General features: G+C 51.1%; 5 protein-coding genes across 6 annotated transcripts; 2 read left to right on the top strand and 3 right to left on the bottom strand.

Moving 5' to 3' along the window:
- Positions 1–892: 892 nt before the first annotated feature.
- Positions 893–5,007, bottom strand: lsn (vacuolar-sorting protein SNF8). The gene is made up of 5 exons (XM_018640265.1): positions 4,888–5,007; positions 1,881–2,103; positions 1,593–1,776; positions 1,239–1,420; positions 893–1,145 (listed from the first exon to the last, which is right to left on the bottom strand). Exons 1-5 carry the CDS (start codon positions 4,974–4,976, stop codon positions 975–977), a joined length of 849 nt encoding a protein of 282 aa, XP_018495781.1. The 5' UTR covers positions 4,977–5,007; the 3' UTR covers positions 893–974.
- Got1 (Glutamate oxaloacetate transaminase 1) lies at positions 2,941–4,791 on the bottom strand. The gene has a single exon (XM_003745060.2). It carries the CDS (start codon positions 4,706–4,708, stop codon positions 3,476–3,478), a length of 1,233 nt encoding a protein of 410 aa, XP_003745108.1. The 5' UTR covers positions 4,709–4,791; the 3' UTR covers positions 2,941–3,475.
- A 2,165-nt stretch (positions 5,008–7,172) lies between the features above and the next one.
- Positions 7,173–9,375, top strand: LOC100907573 (diphosphoinositol polyphosphate phosphohydrolase 1). 2 transcript variants are annotated; one of them, XM_003745061.2, is made up of 4 exons: positions 7,173–7,285; positions 7,894–8,049; positions 8,182–8,266; positions 8,893–9,375. In XM_003745061.2, exons 1-4 carry the CDS (start codon positions 7,190–7,192, stop codon positions 9,045–9,047), a joined length of 492 nt encoding a protein of 163 aa, XP_003745109.1. In that variant the 5' UTR covers positions 7,173–7,189; the 3' UTR covers positions 9,048–9,375. The 2 variants fall into 2 exon arrangements, with proteins under 2 accessions (XP_003745109.1, XP_028967785.1); XM_029111952.1 differs by having other exon boundaries at positions 7,190–7,285; positions 7,894–8,266.
- Positions 9,376–10,213: 838 nt separating this feature from the next.
- LOC100905490 (SWI/SNF complex subunit SMARCC2) lies at positions 10,214–13,918 on the top strand. The gene is made up of 10 exons (XM_018640232.1): positions 10,214–10,396; positions 10,505–10,650; positions 10,735–10,993; positions 11,079–11,186; positions 11,335–11,423; positions 11,547–11,781; positions 11,891–12,628; positions 12,735–12,872; positions 12,968–13,318; positions 13,487–13,918. Exons 1-10 carry the CDS (start codon positions 10,214–10,216, stop codon positions 13,916–13,918), a joined length of 2,679 nt encoding a protein of 892 aa, XP_018495748.1.
- A 1,169-nt stretch (positions 13,919–15,087) lies between these two features.
- LOC100907144 (tetratricopeptide repeat protein 38) lies at positions 15,088–18,077 on the bottom strand. Its single transcript, XM_003745058.2, has 9 exons — positions 17,840–18,077; positions 17,496–17,653; positions 17,202–17,358; positions 16,968–17,051; positions 16,590–16,873; positions 16,376–16,473; positions 16,147–16,270; positions 15,593–15,695; positions 15,088–15,493 (listed from the first exon to the last, which is right to left on the bottom strand). The coding sequence occupies exons 1-9, from the start codon at positions 17,970–17,972 to the stop codon at positions 15,252–15,254; spliced, it is 1,383 nt and encodes a 460-aa protein (XP_003745106.1). The 5' UTR covers positions 17,973–18,077; the 3' UTR covers positions 15,088–15,251.
- Between the last annotated feature and the right edge of the window lie 5,903 nt (positions 18,078–23,980).

The raw sequence follows: 23,980 nt of genomic DNA, 5'->3' as shown, positions 1-23,980 counted from the left end.
AGTGAGCATTCAGCTCCTCAGATTCATCCTGGGCCTCTCGAGGCAGGTGTTAGGATTTAACGGACGTCGGATATTGAAGACCAATTTCGGCGGTCTCTTGAAGTCCGTCACAAGGGACTCTACTAAGCTACATACTCCGAGTCAGGCAGAGCTTCCGAAAGTTGTTTCTGCGGGAGCCTCGGATCTACATCGCCCGTTTTCAACGAATCGTCGACGAGATCCCCAGAGAGCCGTAGGGTCTCGCGGCCACTCCTTGCGCCACCTGCAGTTGCGCCAAGCGTTTCTCGGGTTCTGCGCGGGAATTTCCGAGCGGCTGTAGACTCCAGGGTTCTCGGGACTGCTTTCGGCGTCTACCTGCTGTCTAAGACTTCGGAAGCTTTTCCTGGATGCGTATGGAACCCGTCTCCACGCGACCGGCCGACAGACGAGCATAACATTATGTCTGCGAAATGGGAGAGCACATTCGGGGTGCCACGGGACTGAAGGAGCTCTGCCGAGGTTCCCGCGGAAGGGAAAGCTCCGGATCTACTGCATGTGGGGACTGAAGTTCTCCGCAATCGCTTAATTTTGCTGTCCTAGAATTGCAAGGCACGACGTCATACACCTCCCGCGAGCATGTCTGGGGTCAAGAATCCGGAAAATGATCAGAGTCGCCATCAGAGCGCGCTCCGAATCCACCATGAGTAAGTCGTTCCTTAGGTCGAACTTATTTCATTCAAAGAGTCTCGATACTGAGGAGTTTTTTGTATACTTCCCTCTTTCTCTAGAAAACACTTGCCCTCGGAAGAGGAGATGCTCAAATCTCTGAATCGATCGACGCATCAATTCATACCGCCTGAAAACGTCCGATCAAGCGATCTCAACACGAAACCGAGTAAGACAACCCGTCAATGTCCTCATGCGTGGGAACGACTCTTTATTCTATAACAAGCGACTTCCCCCAACTCAGAAACGTGGCACGAAAACTCAAGTATTCATTCATCGATGATTTCTCTTTTTGCTTGGAAGATTCCGGGGAACCAATAGGTTGCCTCTTCGGGCGCTAGATCCACCCAGATGAGGTTGTCGGCAACTAATTCTTTCAAAACCTTCTCGCACCGCGGTCGAGGCCATTTGTACTCGTCGAACAGAAGTGAAACGCTGACCTGCAAGGACGGAATCGCGTCGTCATCGTTATCGTCGCTCAAAGCAAAATACTTCCCGAACAGTCAGGTGGATACGGCCAAAGAAGCACTCACCATTCCTTGATTTTTTTCAGCCGCCTGGATGACCTCACTCTGATCCACGGAGAGTTCTCTTGCTACACTCTGGACGTACCATTCAGGTCCCGTTGGTACAAGTTGGAAGCCTGACCCCAGAACTCCGATTTTCTTTATTGCTGAGATGAGATCGGAACTAGAAATGTCGCTCCGATTCTTCCCTGGAAGGAGATAAAGGGATTGATGTACAAGTCTCAACGAAGTGTATAATCAGTCGTCGGGGGCACCGACCCCCGATTACCCGAGGATCTGGCTGCGAAAACAAGGGTAAACACTTGCTCGTAGTTTTGATTGTTAAAAAATATGGATAGCTATGGGTCATTGCGTCATCACCTCGCCGGATTCGATTCAGGAGCTCCGTTAGCGACATCAGACCCCCGTTTATGTGCTGTGTGGCTAGGCAGACTTCAATGATTTGCACAGACAACTCGTAGTAGAAGTCACCGACCCCGAGCAAATTCGCCCAGAATCCCTTCGATGACGCCAACGGATCTACACCGATATTGGCGCACATTTCCTGGAAATCGAGAGCACCCTTAATTTGCAAAGCAAGGGTTTGTATGGCTGCCATTCTTTGGGCTTATTGCAGGTATCGATCACTCCGAGTCGGCGAAGACGTACTTGGAATTTTCTCCGAAAATCTGGATCTTTCTGAATGTCTTTCTTGTGCTTGCTGGCGAATTCTTCGAGTTTCTGTTTGAACGAATCTAATTGCTGATCCAATTGATGGAGTTCCAATGCGGCTAGCTCATCTTTCTTCTGTCGGAACATCTCCTCCGCCTGACGGGATTTCTGAACCGCGGCCACTCCGACACGCCGACGCATTTTGGTACGTTGTAGGGAACTGGAAAACAAGATATCGGGAGTCTGAGACAGACGGTTCCGAGGAGATTCCGGAGAGCAGACTCCCCACGGAGATCCGGATGCAGGATCACAAACCCAAGGCTCTCGCGGCCTCGGGAGAAACGCTCCCGATGAGCCCAAACTCCTTGAGCAGTAGCCGATCGACCATACTCGAGAGCGTCGTCTCGCGTTACAAGGAATGCATCTTATATCGCATCTTATCAACATTATCAGTGCGCAGTCTCTATCGCTTAAGCTGGAGGAGTCCCGCCGCTCGGTTTACCACTGAATGAGAACGGGATACCGAGAAGACCACCTGTAGCCGGCAAACCGAATTCCGCAACCCGTAGAACCCGTATGAGCAATGCAACTAATTCAAGTCCGGGATCAGTGAGGATAATTTGAGAAAACGATAGCAATAATAAGACTTCAGTCGAAGAATAAGCGGGGATGGTTTGGCGACGAATCTTAGTACCTAGCCTACCCGCGAGAGGTCTGGACTTGATGGCAAAGTGCCGCTAACGGCCGATCTAGACGGGATAATCACGGGGCTTCCGCGTCAGAACTTCTTTCCTCCTATGCATCGGTATCGGTAAGTACTGTCCTTAGAAACAGCAGGTGAGTAGCGAGCATCGGGTGCGCTTCCGATCGCTATTGAAAAGCATCTGGAGTTCCTTCTCGATGAATCAGGGCCGTTGTTTGTCACCCAGTATGAGCAAAATGAGAACGCGACTAACGCACGAGCCTGATGCTATTCTAGTATGTATTGACCCGAAACGGTTCACGGCCATGCCTCGCTCATGCGCTTCTATTGAAGAATATTCTCCTGGACGTCTTCATGAGGATACGAGATTCTGTGGCGAAACCAAGTCGAGAACCGATGGGAAACAGATTATAGCTGAGGAAGACGGTGAGACGGCGGCTCGTTGTCAGTGAACTTGTCGCCAGCGGAGGGTATCTGTCAAGGCTCCCTATCGATATCTATGGGCGTTCCGAATTCAGATGATAAGATTCTGCTTCGACTTCTAGGCGGGGCTACGAGCTGGGTTTTCGCTTAGGAAGATTCTGCAGTCGGGATCAGATCCAGACAGGATCCACTAACGCGGCTTATGGTATTTTGCCAATCGCTCTCCGTCTTCGGGTTCGGGCGTGGGTCGAGGAGGGGACACGTGATTTTATGAGTCATGACGAAGGAAAGACGCTTCGGGCTCATGGAAAGCGACGTATCGTCGGACTCTTCAATACATTATCATTTATCATCATTGTCAGCATTCTGAACATATTTAAAATCGAGAGTTTCTTCCCTAATCCATCGACTCGATGATTTTCAGATCAAATCATTGCCTCCTCTGCTGGTCGAAACAGAGATTCTTTCAGAGTTTCGCCGGAACGTTCGTCACCGCATCGTTGAAGGCCTTCGCGACGTGGTCGATATTGTTGTCGTTGATCCCAGCCATGGAAATGCGGCCGTCCTTCATGAGATAAACGTGGTGCTCCTTGATGATGTGAGCCACCTGCGCCTCTGTTAGGCCAGTGTAGCAGAACATGCCGATTTGATTGGTGACGTGTTCCCAACTACCCGGAGTTTTCAGCTCGATGAGCTTGGCCTTGAGCTTACTCCTCATACTGATGATTCTCGACGACATTGTCTTAACGCACTCCATCCATTGGTTGAAAAGCTCCGGATTGTTGAGAACTTGAGACACGATCCGTGCTCCATGGAAAGGAGGATTCGAGTAAGCGGCCCTGATTCGCACTGACATCTGAGACAGAGAGCTCGCCAGTGCTTTCTTGCAATTCATCACGACCAACAAGTTACCCACACGTTCGTTGTAAAGTCCGAAGTTCTTCGCGAAGCTCTGAGCGCAGAAGAGTTCGAAGCCCTGCGCCACGAAATAGCGGAGGGACCAACTGTCCTTTTCCAGATCCCCCGACGCAAATCCTTGGTAAGCACAGTCGAAGAACGGAAAGTGTTTCTTGGCTTTGCAAATTTCAGCGATCTCCTTCCATTGGTCCTGGGTCGGGTCTACTCCGGTGGGATTATGAGCGCAGACGTGAAGAATGATCACGGATCCTTCAGGAGCATTGTTGAGATCTTCTTTCATGCCGGCGAAGTCGAGCCCCCGGGTCTTTTCGTCCCAGTAGCGATAGGTGCCGCTGCTTTTGAATCCGGCATCTTTAAAAACGGCGAAATGATTCGGCCATGTGGGAGCACTCGCCAGGAAATGGGTGAATCCTGCTTTGTTCGCCAGGAAGTCTGCTCCCACTCGGAGACTCCCGGTTCCCGAGAGACATTGAACACCGGCGGCCCGTCCGCTGGCGATAGCCTCATTGTCGGCTCCCAAAATCAGTTTGACAGCCGCACTGGTGAAACTTTCGATTCCACGTTGTCCGAGGTACTCGTGATCGAGTTGATCGCCCATGAGCTGAGCGGTTTCGAGTTCGACTTTTTTCACCACCGGCAGAACCCAGGGCTTGGCATCGTTGCCCCGATACGCTCCGACGCCGAGGTCGACTTTTTGGGGAGATTTGTCGGCTTTGTAGGCTTGTGACAAGGCGAACACGGCAACCGGGGGTGCGGCTTCAACGGACTCGAAACGGCTCATGTTTTTTTCTCCTTTGCTCGGTACACGAAACAGAATTCACAGAGTCAGGATGTGACTGTGCCGGCCTTCCTCGTAGACACGAATGAATGACCTTGTCAGTCAACCAGTCTGCCGATATATACGCAGGAAGAGATGTCAGCTGGCTTTAGAGGAGAGAGGGTAGATGAAGGAATACACACCGCCACTGACATTCAGACGTCGATTGTGCGAATGGACCGAGAGTTCTTTTCTCTTTATTCCGTGTTTTGAACTCTCGAGGGGTTGACATCAGCAACCCTCATATCCAAAGGAAAAAGAAGGAACAAACTTACCGACACCGATGAATCCGAAACCACTGCTCTATGTTCCGAAACTCGAGCCCACCCACAAATCTTAACCAGACGCTCGAATATGTCTGAGGGCGCGATTTCCGATGCACGGCAACCCGTATCAATGGTAGAATGATACTCGCTAGAGCTTCTTCCCCAGAAGCGGTGGATGTCTTCCGTAACTCTGTCGAACGCTAGAAACATGCACATTCCAACGTCCGACCCTTAAGAGGCCGTCCGTCTTTTAGGCGCTACACGCGGAGGCTGGTCAAGTTGAGAGAGGGAATCGGTTCTCGACGTCAATCGCCGGGGGACAGTGCTGATGAGGGAGGTACACGGGATTGCTCTTCGCAGGCATGCCATACGTTGGCATCCCTATAGCGTTCTTCGGAGACGAATTCCATTGGGGTGTCTCAGAGGGTTGCCGACCGAATGGTACATTGGCCAAGCGGATATTGGAGATCCTGATTCTCGTTAGAGGATCTTTGGAAGCAGAGAGAGGTCCACATCTTCTTTTTATTCCTCCCCCAAGGAGTTGTGGCAAGAAACACTGTTTTATGGACGGCAGTTGGAAGCTCAGTACACCCTATGGACTCCCGATCTGAACATCGCGTTCGATGAAAATTCGATATCCGTGAACAGATCGTTAAGAGTTCGAGAGCACAACGTAAACAGTCTTTATAATTGCTATGCTCGAAAGGATGAGGGTGGAACAACGATTTACGAATGATGGGTGCGAATCGGCTTCTATCAGAATTCATGAGCGACTCGTAAGAGATTGAGTATTTCGGTCGGGGCTCCCATCATGAGGGCATCGAACAACCTCGTCATCATTGATGCTTCAGGAATGAGATAGATAAATAATCGAACGGTCCCGGATAGTCTGGAGAGCTAAAGTACACAGCGGGACGGAGGCGCCATTCGCGAGGGTGCAGGAAAGGGCTCCCAACGAGCAAGTTTCCGTCATGCTGAAGATCGATATAGCGCACGAGTTCTTCGTTAACAAACGGGGGGCAACACGGAACGAGGAAAATGATTTTCCGATGAATGGTTTAGTCATCAGCGCATCGCTCTCAATCAATGGCAGTATTTCCCGCTTACCTAGCTAGAAATTTTTGTGGCTGAATTCAAGTGCTGTGGCGATCGGCGAGGCGCCGCACATCGGCCGCTGATGTTGGTGCCTGAACGCTTCTTCTGCCTTTTCTCCTGATCCCTTAACTATGGGACCGAATAGCAGCCCGCGATATAAATAAGCTCCCTTCGAATTCATCGTCGACACGCTAGCTCGGAAGGAGACCTCGTGAGTTTCGTCTGGCGTGATGAAACACTCCTGGCACGGCAAACATCGAGCAAGAGTGCGTACGCTTTCGTATCGGGCAGGATGGTTCGGAGCTCCGGAGGGGAATCGAGGATCGCCTGAAACGTCGTCGCACAGTAAGACCGAGTTGGGTTCCGCCTCCCTTTTCCCAGCATAGATCATGGTCATCATCCTGAGTCCTATAATAGTCTTCGAGTCCGTCTGCAGCACAAAAGTTTACTCTTACTCTGCTTGCATCTGGCATGATTATCATTCGTCGTTCCCTGACGCCCGTTCCCCTCGGTCCTCAGGGACGTATCTCGGAGATACCGTTCCTGCCGTACCGCTAGGAACGCCGTACCCTACTTCAGTCACGCTGAGAAATTGCATGTCTGACACTGAGCTCAGAGGGACGGTGGTCAGTGGAAAACAGAGCTCCCCGAGGGTCGCTCAGCCGGACGGGCCTAGAGTCCTTGTCTCAAGAGCAGAAACGATTCGGGAGGCCAGTGCGCCATGGGAGTTCGGATTCCCCGCTCCCAGAGTTGCTGGGGGAGTCTAATTGGGGGAGTCTAGTTGCTCGAGTGTCTAATTCGTGCTGGTGTTCGTGGTGATAGTCGGTGTGAGAGTTCGACTGAGCAGTTTTCTGTTCGTTTCGGAGGAGCGGCGCACCGACGCCGCCAGTGTCGTCTTCGTGCCGACGTCGCGTCAGCTGCCGTTCATCGTTCGGAGCGCAGTGTGGCTGTGATCAGCTGTTGGTGGAGGAACGATCTTCTCCTTCGGAGTATTCTCCATGTGGGGAAGCTTACCTTTCGGATTCCGGGCCCGATCATCATAATGATAAACGAATAGGAGTTTGTTCATCTGTGATCTGTCAATATGAAGGAAAAACCGAACTCGACCAGGACATATGACGGAGAGGGTTTTCGACGCCGCGCGGCATGTCTCTGCGTTCGAGATGCGGGTGAAACAGAGGTTCGTCGGTCATTCTTTCATCTTTCTTGCTTACTATAGTCATGCCCGTTTTCCCGTAAATCTTATCCATGACACACGGGGAAATTCTAGAGGACACGGGGAAATTATTACCGGAGGAATCGCCGTTCGAACGTGCGATAATCAGTGTTACTCGTTAGCGTCAGGCCAAAAGATTACTCGCTTCAATGACTTCCAAACCGCTTGGGACTTGTTCTTCCGAGAAGCTCATCATCATTGTAAACAGAAAACTTCGTAAACTCGTCCCCGGTCCGTGTGGATGGAGCATCTCAAGCGTCATTGCTCAGGTATTCCTCCTGGCCTGCAGCGATTAAAGGTTACGGCGAACGATCGAATCCTTTCAACATTGAATGGACCGTTTCCGGCTGGGTCGGACTGAGACTGCACCTCAAAAGCGGCCTGATAGGCCGGTGTCCCCGGGAGGACGACGTGACGCTTTGCGCGAGGACTCGGAGAGGGAAATCATAAACATACGACTCATCCGATCTCCCAAAATGAACCAGCGCTGAGACAGCTTGTAGACATTATTCCGGGGAGGAATAGCCGGACCCCTCCCGCTCTCCCGTTGAATCTGTTCTCGTCACTTCCAGATTCTTTTGGTATCTTCCTCGTCGTCGCCGGATCGATTCATCGTGCCGGGTGGAGGTCTGGAACCAGAAGAGGATGCGCCAGCTGCTGCCACTCGTGAAGTTATGGAGGAGGCAGGCGTCAGAGGCACATTGGGGAGATATCTCGGCGTTTTCGAGGTATGTCCGGATCGACGAAAAATTTACATTGTAGTCGCACCATTTCCCGAATCGCTAATGTTCCGTGAGCACTCTCTCGTGAGATACCGATTCGGAGGTTCCTGCTCAAAATATCTCCTTGAATTTGCGCAGAATTTGGAGAGGCGCCATCGGACACAAGTTTTCGTCTTGCGGGTCGAGGAACTCCTGGATGAATGGGACGACTCGAAGAGTATCGGTAAGCCCCTGCATAACAAGAGCTTGCGAGTTCAAGGAATCGGATTCGTTGTACCATTAGAGCTACAAATATCAGAGGTCAGCAATCAAATTCTCCTGTTAACGAGCGAAAGTCCATTGGAAATCGACTCGAGGGCGCTGTACAGGAGGTTTCTCCCTCTTGCCGGATTCGCTCGATGTGAACGAGGTTCACCTACATAGCGGGCCCCAGATCGGGGCGCGGGCGTCACGTCGCGTGACGCGACTCTGACGGGCTGTGAAAACAGGAAGTCCATGTCACAGTCTGATGTACAGTGAGCACCGTGCACTCCGCCGTATCGCTCCCGGATCGCCCGGGTGCTTGATGCCTGGAGTTCACAATGCTTAGCTGCATATACCCGGACTTTTCGTTCGATCAGACCACGAGGACCTGGTGCCGATATTCTCCGGAGTCTGGAGGATGGAGAGAGCACATCTTTTCGAATCAACCATTCAGTTTCTTGGTGGGAGCGTCTAATGAGAATAAAGGATTGCCTTCAGCGAGTCTGATGGCCTTCGATCGATGTATCTGGAGCTATTTAGCGGGCCGAGAGTGCCGAATCGCATGATCGACACTACCGTTCGAGCTAACCGCTGCCCTCCTTCCAGGTCGCAAGCGTAAATGGTTCACAGTTTCCGAAGCTCTGGAAGAACTCACCGTCTCGAAACCTATTCAGTGTAACTATGTGGAACTATTGCAGAAGAGAGACAATGAGAAAGGAGACGACGATTCCGGAGGCGAAGGGAACGCCGCAGTCGAGTGAAATTAGCTTCGTGTCCGAGGTCAATTTATGTGTATATTGAGGATCTCGCGCGCCTCTTATTCTGCCGTCGACGACGAACGCCATGCTGACAAAACAACGTAATTGAAAATTCTTGTTGGCGTGTGGGTCTTTTCCGTGGAAGGGCCACGCAAAGCTCGGGAGGGGGAGTGCTCATTGTGGGCTCGGACACGATCGGGTAGCAGCTTTTCGTTCCTCGAACACCTTGAAAAACTTTTTGTTTGTTGACTCCGGATCGCATCCGTTATTATGCGAGTCACAAATGGTTGTTGTCGGTTCCTCGATATCCAAGAGATCTTACCCCCTGTGTCCTGTTCCAATCAGCCTACCCCAGCCAGGAGGATGGGACAATCCAGACTGGCTTCGCTCTGGAGCCAGCTCTCGACAGAAGCAAGGAACACTTGTAAATGGAATCATAAAAAGAGAGACTCCCGATGCGTTCGCGAATATTTTAGGCATCGTACCATCAAAATGATCGTGTGAGCGACCCCTCCCTAATAAAACAAGGTGGTGATTTTCATATGACCTTCTTCCGTTCCTGAAACTTAGCCTATCCGACTGTCAATCTCCGATGCAATTCGAGGCTGAGCCCGCATGCGCCGATGGTCTCCGTGACGTCGGAATCCTAGGACACCTGGTATAGATACTTGAAAAGGAAATCCTGGACCATGAGTTCCGTAAAATTCCTTGCGAAACGTGGTCGCGACACCTCATCGACCTTCAATGAAAGCCGCGGGGTCGGCGGAGAAAGATCGCGAGCAACTTACGCCCCTGGCCTCTGTCTTCACTCTTCCCTCGATCCTCGGAGCTCTCCTGCTCAGCAGCCTATGCGAAGTCGAACTTCTCGTCAGAGATCATCGACATCATCTACTTCCTATTTGTCGTCTGCGCGTCAGTCGGCGGTGGTGTGTGTTTTTTTTGTGCGGTGCTGCTGCTGCTGCTGCTTGTGTTGAGAGTTTGAGTCTTGTTGTGTTTCTTCCGGCGACAGTGTGCGGCGCGGCAATTGTTATGAAGACGAAGTACCTGTGACTGCAGTTTCCTCCGCTTCGGTCAGAGATTTCTCAGTCTCGATAAACCTCTCCGTTGTTGGGTGTGCCGCTGAACAACTGACTTGAGTCCTTTGGATGAACTGAGAGCGCCGGCGAAGCATGTCGCTTCAACCGCGGACCGAAGGTGGCCCGGATTTGAAGTTTTACGAGTCCGCGGAGACCTTGCAACAATTCGAATACGTCAAGCAATGGCTCGTGAAACAATGCAAGAAATACACACAGGCCGAGCCGCCGACTGCCAAGAGTCTCGCGCAGCTCACGGTTCAGATGTGGCAATTCCAGGTTCGTTTACCACGTTCCCATTACCGGTTTCGCATTGTCGTAGATTCCCTCAAATGGAAAAGGGAGCAAACACTTCCCCTTACGAGCTTCCTTCCCTTCTCGTGACAGGAAGATTCCCTGGGGAGAAACTCACCGAAACCTCGAGCGCTTGCTCGTTTACCCATTCGTGTCTTCATGGATCTTAGATCTGGGGGAGCTCTCTGTCACCTCCTCGCTGCCGCTTACAAGTTCAAGGTCGAGCAAGGCTGGCGAAGGTGAGATTCTTTGTACTAAAGGAGGCTGAAATCTTCGTGAACATGAAGTCTGTCTCGAGCTCACAAGTTCTCCATTTCGATTAGGTTTGACTTCGCTTCTCCCAATCGACACGACAAGAATATTGAGTTTTTCCAAGTTGCTGAGCGTCAGCTGGAGAATCAACGCTTCCTCGACCGTCCTGTCGTTTTTGTGAGTGATGCAAAGCACAAAGAAACCGTTCGCAAACTCGGAGGTGAAATCGCGAACTCCGCGGACGACGCCACTGTTATTGTGTCCGCATCCGCGCAACCAGAAGATACATCAGAAACCTGGGTCCGAGGCGTCTCACGAAAAGAAAATCAGGTCCGTTGTGGTTTCATGACTCTTCTCTTATTCGTGAATTCCGAGCTCTTTCGATGTCCAAGTTAACGGATCTTCTCCTTCGCAGGTTCTTGTTCATTTCTGCCAGACGCCGGACTCGTACGACTTCTGGGCTGATGCCGAAGCAGAAGCTTCCGAGCCGTCACCACGTCCTCCGGACTGCACGAGCTACGAGGTGAGCAATTCGCTCTCGAATCATCGGGTTTCGGAAGATAAGAGACTCGAAGCTCCCTGTCATCCCCTCCGTGGATCGACAATACTCTGACAAGGCTTTAGATAAAGTGTTTCGTTGTCCCATTAAAAGCGATCCTCTCAACTCATAGGTCACCCCGCAATGGTTGGTGGATTCCGAGCTTTACAACGAGTGGATGAATCCTGAAGATTACGATGTGGATCAAGACAACCGTCGGAGGTAAGAGTTCCGTCTTTTCGTGGAGTGGTGTTCCTGTCGAATCAACGAAGTTGGGCGAGATTTCCGGATCGGAATGAACAGGCAGGATCCGGAACTGTACTCATTCATTTAATTCTGCCACAGATGTTCCATCGACGAACTCTTGTGCGGCAAAAAGAAGAAAAGTTCGAAGAAACGGGGACGCAGCCCGTCTCCTGGCAGCGCAGGTGGGAAAAAAGCGAGGAAGAGCAAAGGACGCAAGGAAGATCTCACGAAGGATATGGAGGATCCACTTCCTGAGACGGTCGCCGAGAAAGTCGAAGATGGAGGTTTGCCACCGAGAAGCCTGAACTTGGCCGAGCTGGTCCCCGAGAAAAAAGTGAGTTCTGAATGAAATTCCAACAAGGAAGCCTGTTTGCAGAGCTAATCCTAGAGTTGTGTGGGAAAAAGCTCAATTTCTGCCTCACTAATTCCCTACTTCATTCAAGGTCGTTGTTGAAGACATGGTGACGGAACAAGCGAGCCATATAATCATACCATCATACGCCGCTTGGTTCGATTATACTTCCATCCACGCGATTGAGCGTCGCGCATTGCCGGAATTCTTCACCGGTAAAAACCGCTCGAAAACGCCGGAAATCTTCATGGCTTACCGCAACTTTATCGTCGACGCGTATCGTCTGAATCCGTCCGAGTACCTCACAGTCACGGCTTGTCGTCGGAACCTGGCGGGTGACGTTTGTGCCGTTATGAGAGTGCACGCCTTCATGGAGCAATGGGGCGTCATAAATTATCAAGTGGACGCCGAATCTCGACCAACACCGATGGGTCCTCCTTCAACCTCTCATTTCCATGTCTTGGTGGACACACCTTCCGGTCTGCAAACCTTGAATCCCCCGAAAACGAATCAACCTCAGAGCGCAACGGTGAACGCGACGCCGACGTCAGCATCGTCGATCATCATAAACTTGGATTCCATCAAAAACGAGAACTCCAATGACTCAACATGCGGCAACGGCGTCAGCAAAGACAAAGATTTCCCCAAAGAGCCCGCTGCCGATGGGGAGCCGACGATCGGCGACATGCTCGGCTTGAAGACCGATCAGTATTCGAATGCCGCTAAGAAGGAAGCTCTTGCGAAACAGAAAACGAATAGAGATTGGAGCGAGCAGGAAACTCTGCTCCTGCTCGAAGGTCTAGAGATGTTCAAGGACGACTGGAACAAGGTGAGCTCCCCGTGCAGGAGCTCGAGGCCGGAGAGTTTCGCTCCGAAGACGTAACAAGTATCCGCATGGAGGGGAACGGAACATTCATGTGAGCTTCCACCTGCAGGTTTCTGAACACGTGGGTAGTCGAACTCAGGATGAGTGTATCCTCCAATTCCTGAGGCTACCAATTGAAGACCCCTATCTGGACGGCGACGACGTCAACTCGGGAGCCCTCGCCTACCAACCGATCCCGTTCTCGAAGGTGAGCTGTCGCGTGAGCGAATTCATGTCGAGCACCCTTCCCTCTAGGATCTTCTTCTTTTCCATTGATGTTTGACCTATGAGTTCTGTCCTCAGGCTGGCAACCCCATCATGTCGACGGTGGCTTTTCTCGCGTCTGTGGTCGACCCGAGAGTTGCGAGCTCCGCAGCCAAGTCCGCGATGGAGGAGTTTGCGAAAATCAAGGATGAGGTTCCCTCTTCCCTGGTCGAGCAACACCTGGACAACGTCATCGACAAAGCTGTCAGCGAAGGAAAGACGCCGGCCCCTGATACCGATTTGGGGAAGTCGGGAATTGCCGGAACCGACAAGCCGCAGGAAGAGGGAGAACCCATGGACACAGCCCACGGGAAGGAAGTCAAAGACGAGCAGGACAAGGAGAATTCAGAGGACGACGAGCGCAAGAAGTCACAGAAGGAGCGTCTCAAAGTGAGTTTCCTCTTGGTGAACAACGTCGGTGATTTGACTCATAGTCTTCGTCTTGAAAAGTTCGGGATGATTGCCCTCAGAGTCGTCTATTTCGGACTATCCGGCGGTTTCGAGAGATGCCGAGGCGGTAGCCCCGGTCTTGTTTTCGATCGCTCCTTCAATTTCCAGATGGACTCGTTGCTGTCGGCTGCCGCAGCTGCGGCGCTCGGTTCTGCGGCCGTGAAGGCGAAACATCTTGCTGCTGTCGAAGAGAGAAAAATCAAGTCGCTCGTCGCCCTGCTAGTCGAGACCCAGATGAAAAAGCTCGAGATCAAACTGCGGCATTTCGAAGAACTGGAATCAATAATGGATAAAGAGAGAGAAACCCTGGAGTATCAGAGGCAGCAGCTCATTCAAGAGAGACAGCAGTTCCATCTGGAACAACTCCGCGCCGCGGAATTCCGGGCTCGTCAGCAGGCTCACGCCATGATGATGGCACAACAGCAACAGAGGCCGGGAGGAGCTCAAGTTCCGGCAGCTGCGAATGGTGGTTCGATAGGCGCCGGACCGCCTGGACCCACGCAAGGGCACCAAGGGGTGTCGCCCATCACACAAAATTGAACATTGGAATTGAGTCATCTTCTGATTTCCATTCATTCGGTATGATGCTGAAAACGATGCGCGAATCAATTCACTAATCTCCCCCTAGATTCACGGAGCCAGCCTTACCGCAGAATCTATTTACGCACTGAACCCACTCCGAAACCCTGTAAACTTCCATCCGTCATCTCGCTCTACACATACATATCTCTCTTTGGGAATTATTACTCGATTATTGGGGGTCTAGAAGAATTTTTGTTCCGATCTTCCATTCATCACAATAGACCTATTAAATGAGGGGGGCTCGTAACTCGGAGCTGCGATGCGATGGTGGATACTAATTCTTCATGATGCTTCCCGTTTATCTATACAGTACTGCAAGAGAATTTTTCTCGGATCGAACAGTCTGACCGTTCGCGAACCGACCGCGTTCCTCAGAAGGAATTGTATCCATCGAATTTGACTTAGCTCAGCCAGACAAACCCGTGCGGGATCCATACGATCCTCGAATCTTGTTGATAAGGATAATCGTTGCGTTTCCGAATGCGCATTGAGCTTTTGAGGCGTATCGAGTAAAAAGCTTACGCAGAACGCAAAATGTGTCTTCCTTCACATGGTTCCACAGCGGAACAGCTTGAGAGCCAACTGCTCTTCGCTCCTGTGACCCTCTTCGCGTAGTTCCGTTGGACTAAGGGCGCCCTGGATATTGGGGCGCCCTGGATATTGGGGCGCCGCGATGTCACCAGCCTTTCGGAAAATAAATTCAAACTTCATATTCCGTTACGTCCGTGACCTGGAGTAGAACATCTGAACATCAAACCAGAGGTAGATGTCGTCGTGGGGCGGAGGGGAAGCACGAGCGAAACTGGAGGGATCCCAATGATTTTTCGAGGACGAGGTAGACAATCGGGCAAAAGCCGGAACATTAGAACCTCCACATTTCCTGACGACAAAAAGGTTCCAAGTGCGTGGGCAATGCCGTGGTATCTATTTGCATCGACTCCCCAAGAACGGGTCCAGGATACCCGATGATTCTATCGGGGCACCGTTCCTCAGATTCGGAACTCTTGAGGTTGGGAGCATCAAGATTGGAACTTTGATCCTGCGCGTCATTCCGAGCTGAGGCACCCGGCGACCTTGAGATACAGCGATTCTTTCGTCCCCAACGACAGCGCTCGTAGACGAAGAATCAGGTCCTGTTCCTGATTTATTCTTCGAGGTTCTGCCAAGTGATTCGTCTTCACAAACTAGTCGAGTATGTTACACTTACTGTCGCCTTGGTGAGAAAAACGTGATATCTCGGATAAACATTCGATGTCTCCAGCCCCTGGAGCTGAGTCGTCGGTGAAATCCTTCATAACAGGGACGGCTCTCTTCGTTGAAGCCGAGCCTTCAGTCTGTCGACCATCGGAGATTGACGCCTCGCGCAAGATCTCAGATCGAGGAGTTTCTTCGCTTGATCTCTTTGATTCTCGCTCTTGATGGCCGCATTGATCAGCAGAAGATCGAAAACGTCTCTCTGTGCGTCCGAGCCGCCCATTTGGACCAGGTCCGGCTTTATTTCCAGCAGGGACGTTGTGCATTCATCAAAATTCCCTGAAGTCGCGGAACATTGAGATTTTCAGTGCACGCCTTTGTTCCAGATATCAACTGAACAACTGCCATGGATTTTGCCCTTGACCTTCAAGATCTCACCTGTGCTGTAGTCCTTCATTGCTTGGATGAGCTTCTTGCCGAAAAGATTCGTAATCCGAAAGTTGTCGATTTCAGCGACATCTTCGACAGAGTTCACGGAATCCTATGGGATCGAGATCGGAATTTTGAGATCGGATCGGATTCCCGTGTCGTCAGAACTTGAGTACCGCCCCTCTCACGGAATTTCGATATTCGCCGTGAATTTTCTTGTTCTAGACGGCAAGGGGCAATCCCTGACGAATTTTTCTGGAGGGCCCTCTCTCCTCCCTTCGAAAACGACTTCGACAACCAATTTTATGAATTGAACCGAGAGACATCCATGACGGGAGACCGATCCCGGTCTGTGTCGCACGGGAGAGGACGCTACTCGAACAGGAAATGCGCGAGAATCTCTCATCGGGACTCCGTCGGGCAGGATAAGAGGATTCTCTGATAAAGGATTCGACGGAGAGGAATGGAGGGAGGGACAGGCATGTCGCGTCATGAGAGGGAATTCATTCTCCCCTAGACAACGATATGGATACGCGATCGAGACCCTCATAGAGAACACCAACCTGGAATTTGCGGAAACGATCGTGATCCTTCAGACCGAGTAAGGTCATGGCGAAATGTGCGTCGTTGAACAAAAGTATTTGATCCTCCAAATGTTTTTCTGTCTCTTCGAACAGTATTTTCCACCTACGAGAAGGGACCTCCTATGAACATTCCCACTCCCTTATGTTTAATGACCCGGCTTCATAGAAGACTACTCATACATAGCGGGAGAAGGATGCAAATACTCACTTGTCGTCGACATTGACCCCTTCGAGTTCCAGACGATACAGGAGACTGGCTGCATCCACGTAGTCGAGCATAGCTCCGCTCTTGGACCGCTCCCCGATCTGTGCGGCAACGTTAACAAGTATGAGCATCATTCGCCACCAATAAAGAATCCCTTCGAGGACGCCGCGACCAGGACTCGGGGAATTTTTTTCCCGATCTTCCCACGTCTACTCGCCTCCGAGTCGAACAAATCCAGGGCTGCTTCGGACTCGCCCTTTTCGATGTGAAAAACGGCCCAGTGCCAGAAGTTGTGGCACGACAGAAGTCCCGCCGGTTGCCAGTCATTCACCGTCCGCGAAAGGAAGGCTATGCCCTCGTCCGGCCTCGACGTCATTTCGTAGACGTGAGAGTTCGCGTGTGTGCTCCAGGCGTCCGTGCGATCAAGCTCTAAGCCTTTGAGAGCGATCTTGCCGGCCTCCTCGTATTGCCCGGTCTCGCAAAGTCCGAACGCTTGCATGCCTATGGTCGGGATTTTATTTTTCGAGCGCCCATCGATGCGTGACATCAGCCAACATAGCGAGATTCATGCTGATTTCAGTGCTTGTTTTCTCACCGTAGAGATAATTTTGGAGAGGGGAGTGGGAGGACCACCTTGGCAAGACCCTTTCGATAGACGCGAGCATCTCACTCTGATTACCTGGAGGCCATAGATACGGCTGAATTTCGGCCCGAGATCTTTCAGCTCGTGCATATTCCCAGAATACCCTTGCTCGTGATTTGTGAGCGGAACGACCAGAGAGGAGTTAGGAGTCATACTAGATAGGTTTTCCCTGGACATCAAACTCACCCAGATAAAAATAACAATCGTGAGCGACTTTGATCGCGAGCATATCCGTCGGGTACTTCTTCAAGATGTCCTCCAGGACCAGACATGCCGCCGACATCTGGCCCTCCGCGAGCCAGATAGCCGCATCCAAATGCGAGGACTCCCGGTCCGTGATGAACTGCTCCATGAAGAGTTCGTTTTCAGCTCTCTTCCAACTTGACTTCCTTGGCTATCTAATTCATCCATGGCTCATTTGAGGGTAGAAAGGGTCATGCCTCAAATCAGACGGCAATGCCCCGCGAGTCCGAGACTAACCGCAACCGATTTTCTGAGCTCCTTGAGCTCACTTAGTATCTGCGGATTCTTCCTGCCCGAGGTGCCGGTGCCGATCAGCTGAATCTGATGAGTGAAAACTCTTCCCAGCGTGAAATGCGGATCGGCTGAGGACATCTTCTCCAGTGTTTTCTCGATCCCTGAAGGGTACGACGAGCCATTTAACGAATTACCAGCGACGTTGAGCATGATTTTAAAAAGGGAAGCCTCGCCGCAAAAACTCCCTGCGTTGGCTTCCGAAGCGCCCCTCGCTCGCGAAGCGGAAAAACCGGGCACTTCACATGCTCGCGATTTCGCGCGCTACTTGGCTCTCGGTCTCAACTCACCCAGATCATCCTCCTTCCAGGTGGTTAATTGTGTGATGCAGGAGTCGAGCATTTTCGCTGCTTCATCGCTGAACGTCGTGACGGGCAGTCCATCGGCCCTCCAACCAGAGACGTCTCTAAACTCGGTACGCATGTTGAACTAGGCTTCAATCTTTTCGAAAACTTCCAAACAACTCAGCTCGAGGAGTCAAGGCAACGACTGGAACGCAGTTATCCTGCTCGTAGACGTGACACAGTTCTACGACCCGACCGATTGGGGGAGAGTGAACGCGGGGAGAGAGAATGTTTGATAATATTCACATGTGTTGTGTGAGTGATAATAATGTTTCCACGGGGATGCTCATCGATATCCGCGTTTTTTTCACGAACCCATCAAGTTTGATTCCGTTGGAGCCCTTGTCCATTGGCTCTTCCATTAGGAGACTCTCCAGATGGCAAAGTCTATCGATTCAAGGTACAATTGAATCCCTTGAGAGAAAAAAAGGAGCATGAGACTTGTATTCCAACCTCTTCCTTTATTATTGCTCAACTTGCGTCCCCTCGAGTCTGAGGGCGTTTCCCTCCCGGAGGCGAGCTGGAAAGATCGTGGCGAACACCCGCTCGCTAGAAATGTTCCGATTCATAGGGACTTTTTCCGATTTCACTTATGAGTAGTCCATAATCGGGCAGACTTGTCCCTGGCAGAAATTCGGATCACAGATACTGTCGTTTTCCTTATGAAAATCTCCTATTTAGGTCGTACTCGAAAGGCAGGAGGCGCGGGAGTTCATTTTTGGAATTGAAGTTCGTTTCGCCGAACATCAATACGGTAGCCTCTTATGGTTTTTTCGCAGCAAGCCGTAGCTTCTGATCTCGATCTGAAGCCAAGAAATTCGCTCCGGTGGGTTTCGTGCCTTCCATCTTGATCTCATCGACTCAGGACAAGCTCCGGATGATTTCCACATCGATATGGCACAACTTGAGTGATTCATCCTATCCCACCTTTCAAATGCAGGTTGACTTCTTGTCTCGTGGTGAGGTAATATACATTGCTATTGTGCACCATTTGTCTATAAACACTCTGTAAGGCTCATGAAGATTAGTCGATCTCTCAACCACCCCATTCTTCTCAGTTGCGACACTTTCCAAGAAAGCTCCGATTCATATGCGAATAGGAGAGTCATACCGCGTTTGGTTTGAGCGACCTCATTTCGGCCATCTGGACTTCGAGAACCTGGAAAGGCGCTCGAGTCAATTTTCACCGTCAATCTCTTTCTCAACTTCACCTCTCAACAGGATCGCATGCTTCTAGGGGGTTGACAGAAAACCACGAAGACCGATCACTCGAGCTCGAAATGACCTACCCGTCTCTCGACTTCATTGGTCGATGACACACGAGCCGTCGCTGACATACTCGTCTGCGTGGACTTTTCAGAAGGATTTCTTGCGCGAAGCTCTTCGATCGTATCGAATGCAGCTCTCTTATTTATGTTTTGTTTTTCGCGCAGCACATCGCGCTCTTCTCCGGATCCGCGTCTGCAAACTGCCCTTTCCCCACCGGGCGTGAGCGCGCGAAATATGTCCTCGATTCTGTTCAAACGGCTCTTGAAAATGTCGATTTTCAGCATGGGTATGAGCATTAAGAGGATTAACGTGCAGACGACTATGAAATAACAGCCTCACGCTCGAGGGGCTCGAACAGAGCTGAGACGTCAGTTTCACGCAGTCGTATGAACGAGTAGCTGACGAACGAATCTCTCCGTAAAACTGCATATGTGTTTGAGGTGGCCCACTTGTTTTTTTTCTATCGTGATTCACAGGATCGATTCTAGGAGGCTGATTCGTCTTCCACCTTCGGCGATCATATGCGTCATGGAGCACTCCATTCGACTGTTTGGACAGAGAGAAAGTTTCCTCTCCAAATCACGATGTCATCAAATTCTTGATGCAATTAGAGGCACGACTTCGGTCCTCGTTGCAGTACAGCGTGCTCACCGAAAGCTCTTTCCTCCTTTGCGGCGCACCTATAGCGACATGCAACGGACAGTTGTGTCGGGAATTTTGGAAAGGATTCGGGGTTGAGTATCTTCCCACCACTCGGGTACGGGCTCTTGATACCACAATGACTCTGAGCGAGGTAGCCACTTCGTGTAGAAAAGAGTCGAAAGCAAGATTCCCAGAGAGGATCTCGGAAGTCAGGATGAGTGTGTACGCGTTATGCTCAAAATTCGGCCAGACGAGAACGTTGTCAATTAGCAGGATGCGAAGATGCTCCGGTCGGATGTTTTGCAGGAGTGCGTAGTTCTCGGCCTCGGTCAAGATCGCGCTCGCCGTCAGACTCTTCGGAGTCTCTGCATAACCGGGGCTGACGGTCGTGATAGGGCGAGCAACATCTACTTCATCAAAATGGAATAGTGCCCCTGTTTCCGCTGAGTTTTCAGCAGCGTTCGAGTCAGGCCTTGGTTTCCCTGAAGAGAGGAAATCGAGCTACGACTCCGGGGGCTCTTCACAGAGGAAGCTCGATTCGCGACAGACCACACACAGTGAGATAAGGGGGGTTCCTCAAATGACTCGCGGGCGGTAGCCTCGAGCTTCTGAATGAGTCATTCGGACCTAATTTATTCGCGGCTCGCTTTCATGGCCTCCCAATGCATGGAATTAGGAACTCCGGCCTTCCGAATGCTTGACCTGAACGAGCTCTTTCCGCGTAGCAACTCTGCTCATGGATTCTTCTTCAGATGATGAGATTTCTTCGATATCCGAGTGCTTTCCCTTCGCTAGTCCCCTCGCGGAATCAGACATCTGATGCAGTGGAATCGTCTCTTATATTCACCGGGTGTTCACCAAAAGATTGCCCGTAGGGGTAGACATCGGGGAACTTCGCCGGCGGAGTTTCTACATATTCCCCCGTGTTCAAACTCTCTAATTTCCTAGGCTGTGTCCCTCCAGCGACTGACGACGCCAGATGACTTGCCGAAACGAAGACTGGACTAGATTTCTTTCACATTTCAGTACGGATGCGGAATGCTGCTCAATCGGATAAGATCCAGACGAGATATTGTGCGCCTCCGCCAGACCACCGAGGGGGGCAACGGGAATGTTCCGGAAGTCTCCCATCGCTTTTCCGCTCGAACCATCCACTTCAGCCCTCCATGCGCAACAAAACCACAATCATGTAATATAAGATGTAATGACGGGCCTTCCCGAAACCTACACCCTGTGTTAGTGGATGGACTCCGAGTACGTCGATCATCTTCTCGTCCTCTTGCGGACGTCTTGACAACCCACAACAGCCTCCCACATGATTGGTGGTAAGCTCAATGAAATTTCCTATATCAGAGCGCCATGAGATGAGAATTCTGGAGTGCACAAGAAGTTATTTTGAAATATCGCCCCCGATCCTCTTCTCGACGCTAAGCAGAAGTATGATGGGCAGCTGAAGCCAGAGTCCTCGTTCTACTTAACGGATTGTTCGAGGTTATTCCTATGATTGGTATTTCCGACTCCCCGTGAGGAATCGACGAGCATCCTGGGGCTCTCAGGATGTATTCGTTTAGACTATTTTCGCCAGTTTTTTTCCCCCTCGGCTGCGATCTTCGAGGAATCCCGGGACGTTCAAAATTTTCTCTCGTCCCCTTGTCTCAATCCGGAAGTCTTGGCAACATTTGGAGCATCCATGCAATCACGCACGTAAGAGCACGCTCTTATCTTCGCGTCCGATATCTGCGAAATGGAACCATCCCCTCGAGCTCTCCCTGCATAGTCCTTGATTGGGTCGTCGAGAGGGGCGACAGGAGACAGGAAGACGAACTTGACGTTGCAGAAATTCATAGCTCCCGAACATCACGAGCTTCATGTATGCACAGACTGTCTTTATTGGGAATTAATTGGGCGAATAGTGACTATATTGTAAGTACATACTCATATGCTATCCCTATAATACGGCCCTCTCTACAGTCTCTCTCCGAGTCAATTAGAATTGTGAGAAAGCGTTGAAAATCTCGACTCATTCGAGTTCCGCAAGGGAGCATGAGAGGAGAGTTCGGAGGATTTGGCATACCTTTTTAGCTTCGTGGACAAAAAGGTCTGGCTACGCCCCTGGATCGAGTCCGATAGGGTCTCTCAGGCGGAGGACTCCCGGATTCGATGCTCGTAAGCATGAGCTATGAGCTCTATGTATAATCAGCTCCGCGCCAATCCTTATATTGCCGTATCTACAGCCGTTCATAGGAATCTCCATGTGAGAGACCTTGGCGCATGACTTTGGAGTGATATACTTCTGCGATCCGTGTTGCTGCTCGTTTAGCTCTCCAGATGCCGTCCTGCAATAGCTAGTCAGCTATGAGGTCTATGATCTCTGAATGATGAATGAGCTCTATGCTCTGGATAGAACACCGATAATGATTCTCGGATTCCGTATCCCGCAGTTTCTCGGGCCTGGTCCTCCTGAGGGCTCCGTCCCCTGTTGATAGAGTTCCGATAATTTTCTGCTCTTTCATCCCGATAATCCCCAATGATCCCTGCAGGGACAGGGACTCGGGACCGCCACTCAAGTCTAGGACCTCCGCTGATGCTGATGATGAGACTCCCATAGTTTTTGGATACCTAATAGCGAGGATGCTCGGATGATTCTTGTGAGAGCTCCATGTTCTCTGGTGATAAAACTCGGATGCTTCCGGGGTTCCTTATCCCGAGGTACCGAGAGTTCTCGGAGGTGGTCATTGGAAGGGATGAGTGTTCTGCGATTAGAGATACGATAATTCTCGGATTCTCGAAAAGCGCGCCATCTCCGCCATATTTGCCCATATGGCCGCTCCTCGGGGTCGTCTGCGTCTCATTTCGCCAGGCGGTCCCGGACACGCTCAACTTCCTCATCATGTGTCCCGCTGAGCGAAGCAGTGTGACAGTGTGTGACCGACCCGACCGTCGGAATCGGCCGGTTTCCGGAAGCCACGGCGACCCATGTGCATATGTACTCCGGTCGCGAGTTTCTGAAAAAGATTTCCTCGTAATCTAGCGAGTCCCACGCCGAAATACGCTCATCCAATCGATATCTTGAGGGATCTTTTCTCTCGCTCGGTCCCCGCGCTGAGACAATTCCAAGCTAAAACACCCGTCTGGTTTCGGAGTCCCGCTGTTGTTCCACTGTTTCTGGCGGTTCAGTTCAGTATTTAGCGGTGTTTGCGCCGTTCGCTCGGTCGCTATTCGTGAGATTTCGTGGAATAATCCGTCGAGGAACGTACCGGGGGCGATGATTTCGAGAGATGAATGCTCGTGTACGTGTATCGAACCTATAGAGTGACTTTTCGAAGTTCAACAGATCACCGAATGTGAGTAGACTACTCGAAAAACAACCACCTATGGTGGACCGGTTGTCGGCGCACGAATGTAGTATTTCGAGCTTTCATGCCGGGGTTCGACCGGGATTCGCAATAGAGTTAATCCTCACCATCTCGAGAAGGGAATATGGAGCAAGGCAGCCGTTTGCTTCCACGGAACATGCCGTAATTCGTCAATCGTTCAATCTCAGTATTTAGCCCGCCAGGTTTATCACGGTATGCTTCGCTCAGAAGTTCGGCATCGGGCGTGTTCTCTGCTCTTACTGGACAGTTTTGCACCGATTCGGAATTTCTGGAACAAGAAGCTAGCGAACGAGAGTCGAAGGTCTCTGCCGGCGAGTCGCGATCCTTACAGGAGCTCCGCTAAACCGCCGAATGCGTTCGTCTTTTACCACCGAGGTTTTACCATGTTTGAGCGCGAAGTCGGAAAAAAGAGAAGCACCTATTTGCTACGCATGGAGAAAGTGATTCAGGTTTCCGAGTTGTGAGGCTGGAATCAATGGCAGAGCCTCCGACTGCGACCTCTAATAATGAAGGATCGCCGAGGCCAGAATTCGAGAAATTGCGAGGTGCCTCTGCTCTGGCTTAACCAATGCTCTCCGAGTACGGTCTTCGAAACTTTCTTGGCACGCACTGTTCGGGGGTCGGTATGTCCGTGGCTTATCATGAGGAGCCTTTCGATGCTCCCAGAGCACCTTGGGACACTAAATGTTTTGAGAGATAATTCAGCAACGCAAGCTCTGATTCGGTGCTGACCGCTTGTGAGTCTCTTGACAAAGCACCTCGCCGTAGCCGTAACTACATGCGGCGGAAGTGAATCGAA

This window comes from Galendromus occidentalis, unplaced genomic scaffold, assembly GCF_000255335.2.
Source record: "Galendromus occidentalis unplaced genomic scaffold, Mocc_1.1 scf7180000077477, whole genome shotgun sequence".
Taxonomy (NCBI): domain Eukaryota; kingdom Metazoa; phylum Arthropoda; class Arachnida; order Mesostigmata; family Phytoseiidae; genus Galendromus; species Galendromus occidentalis.
Note: the sequence above shows the minus strand (reverse complement) of the source record. Positions and strands in the feature narration are given on the sequence as shown.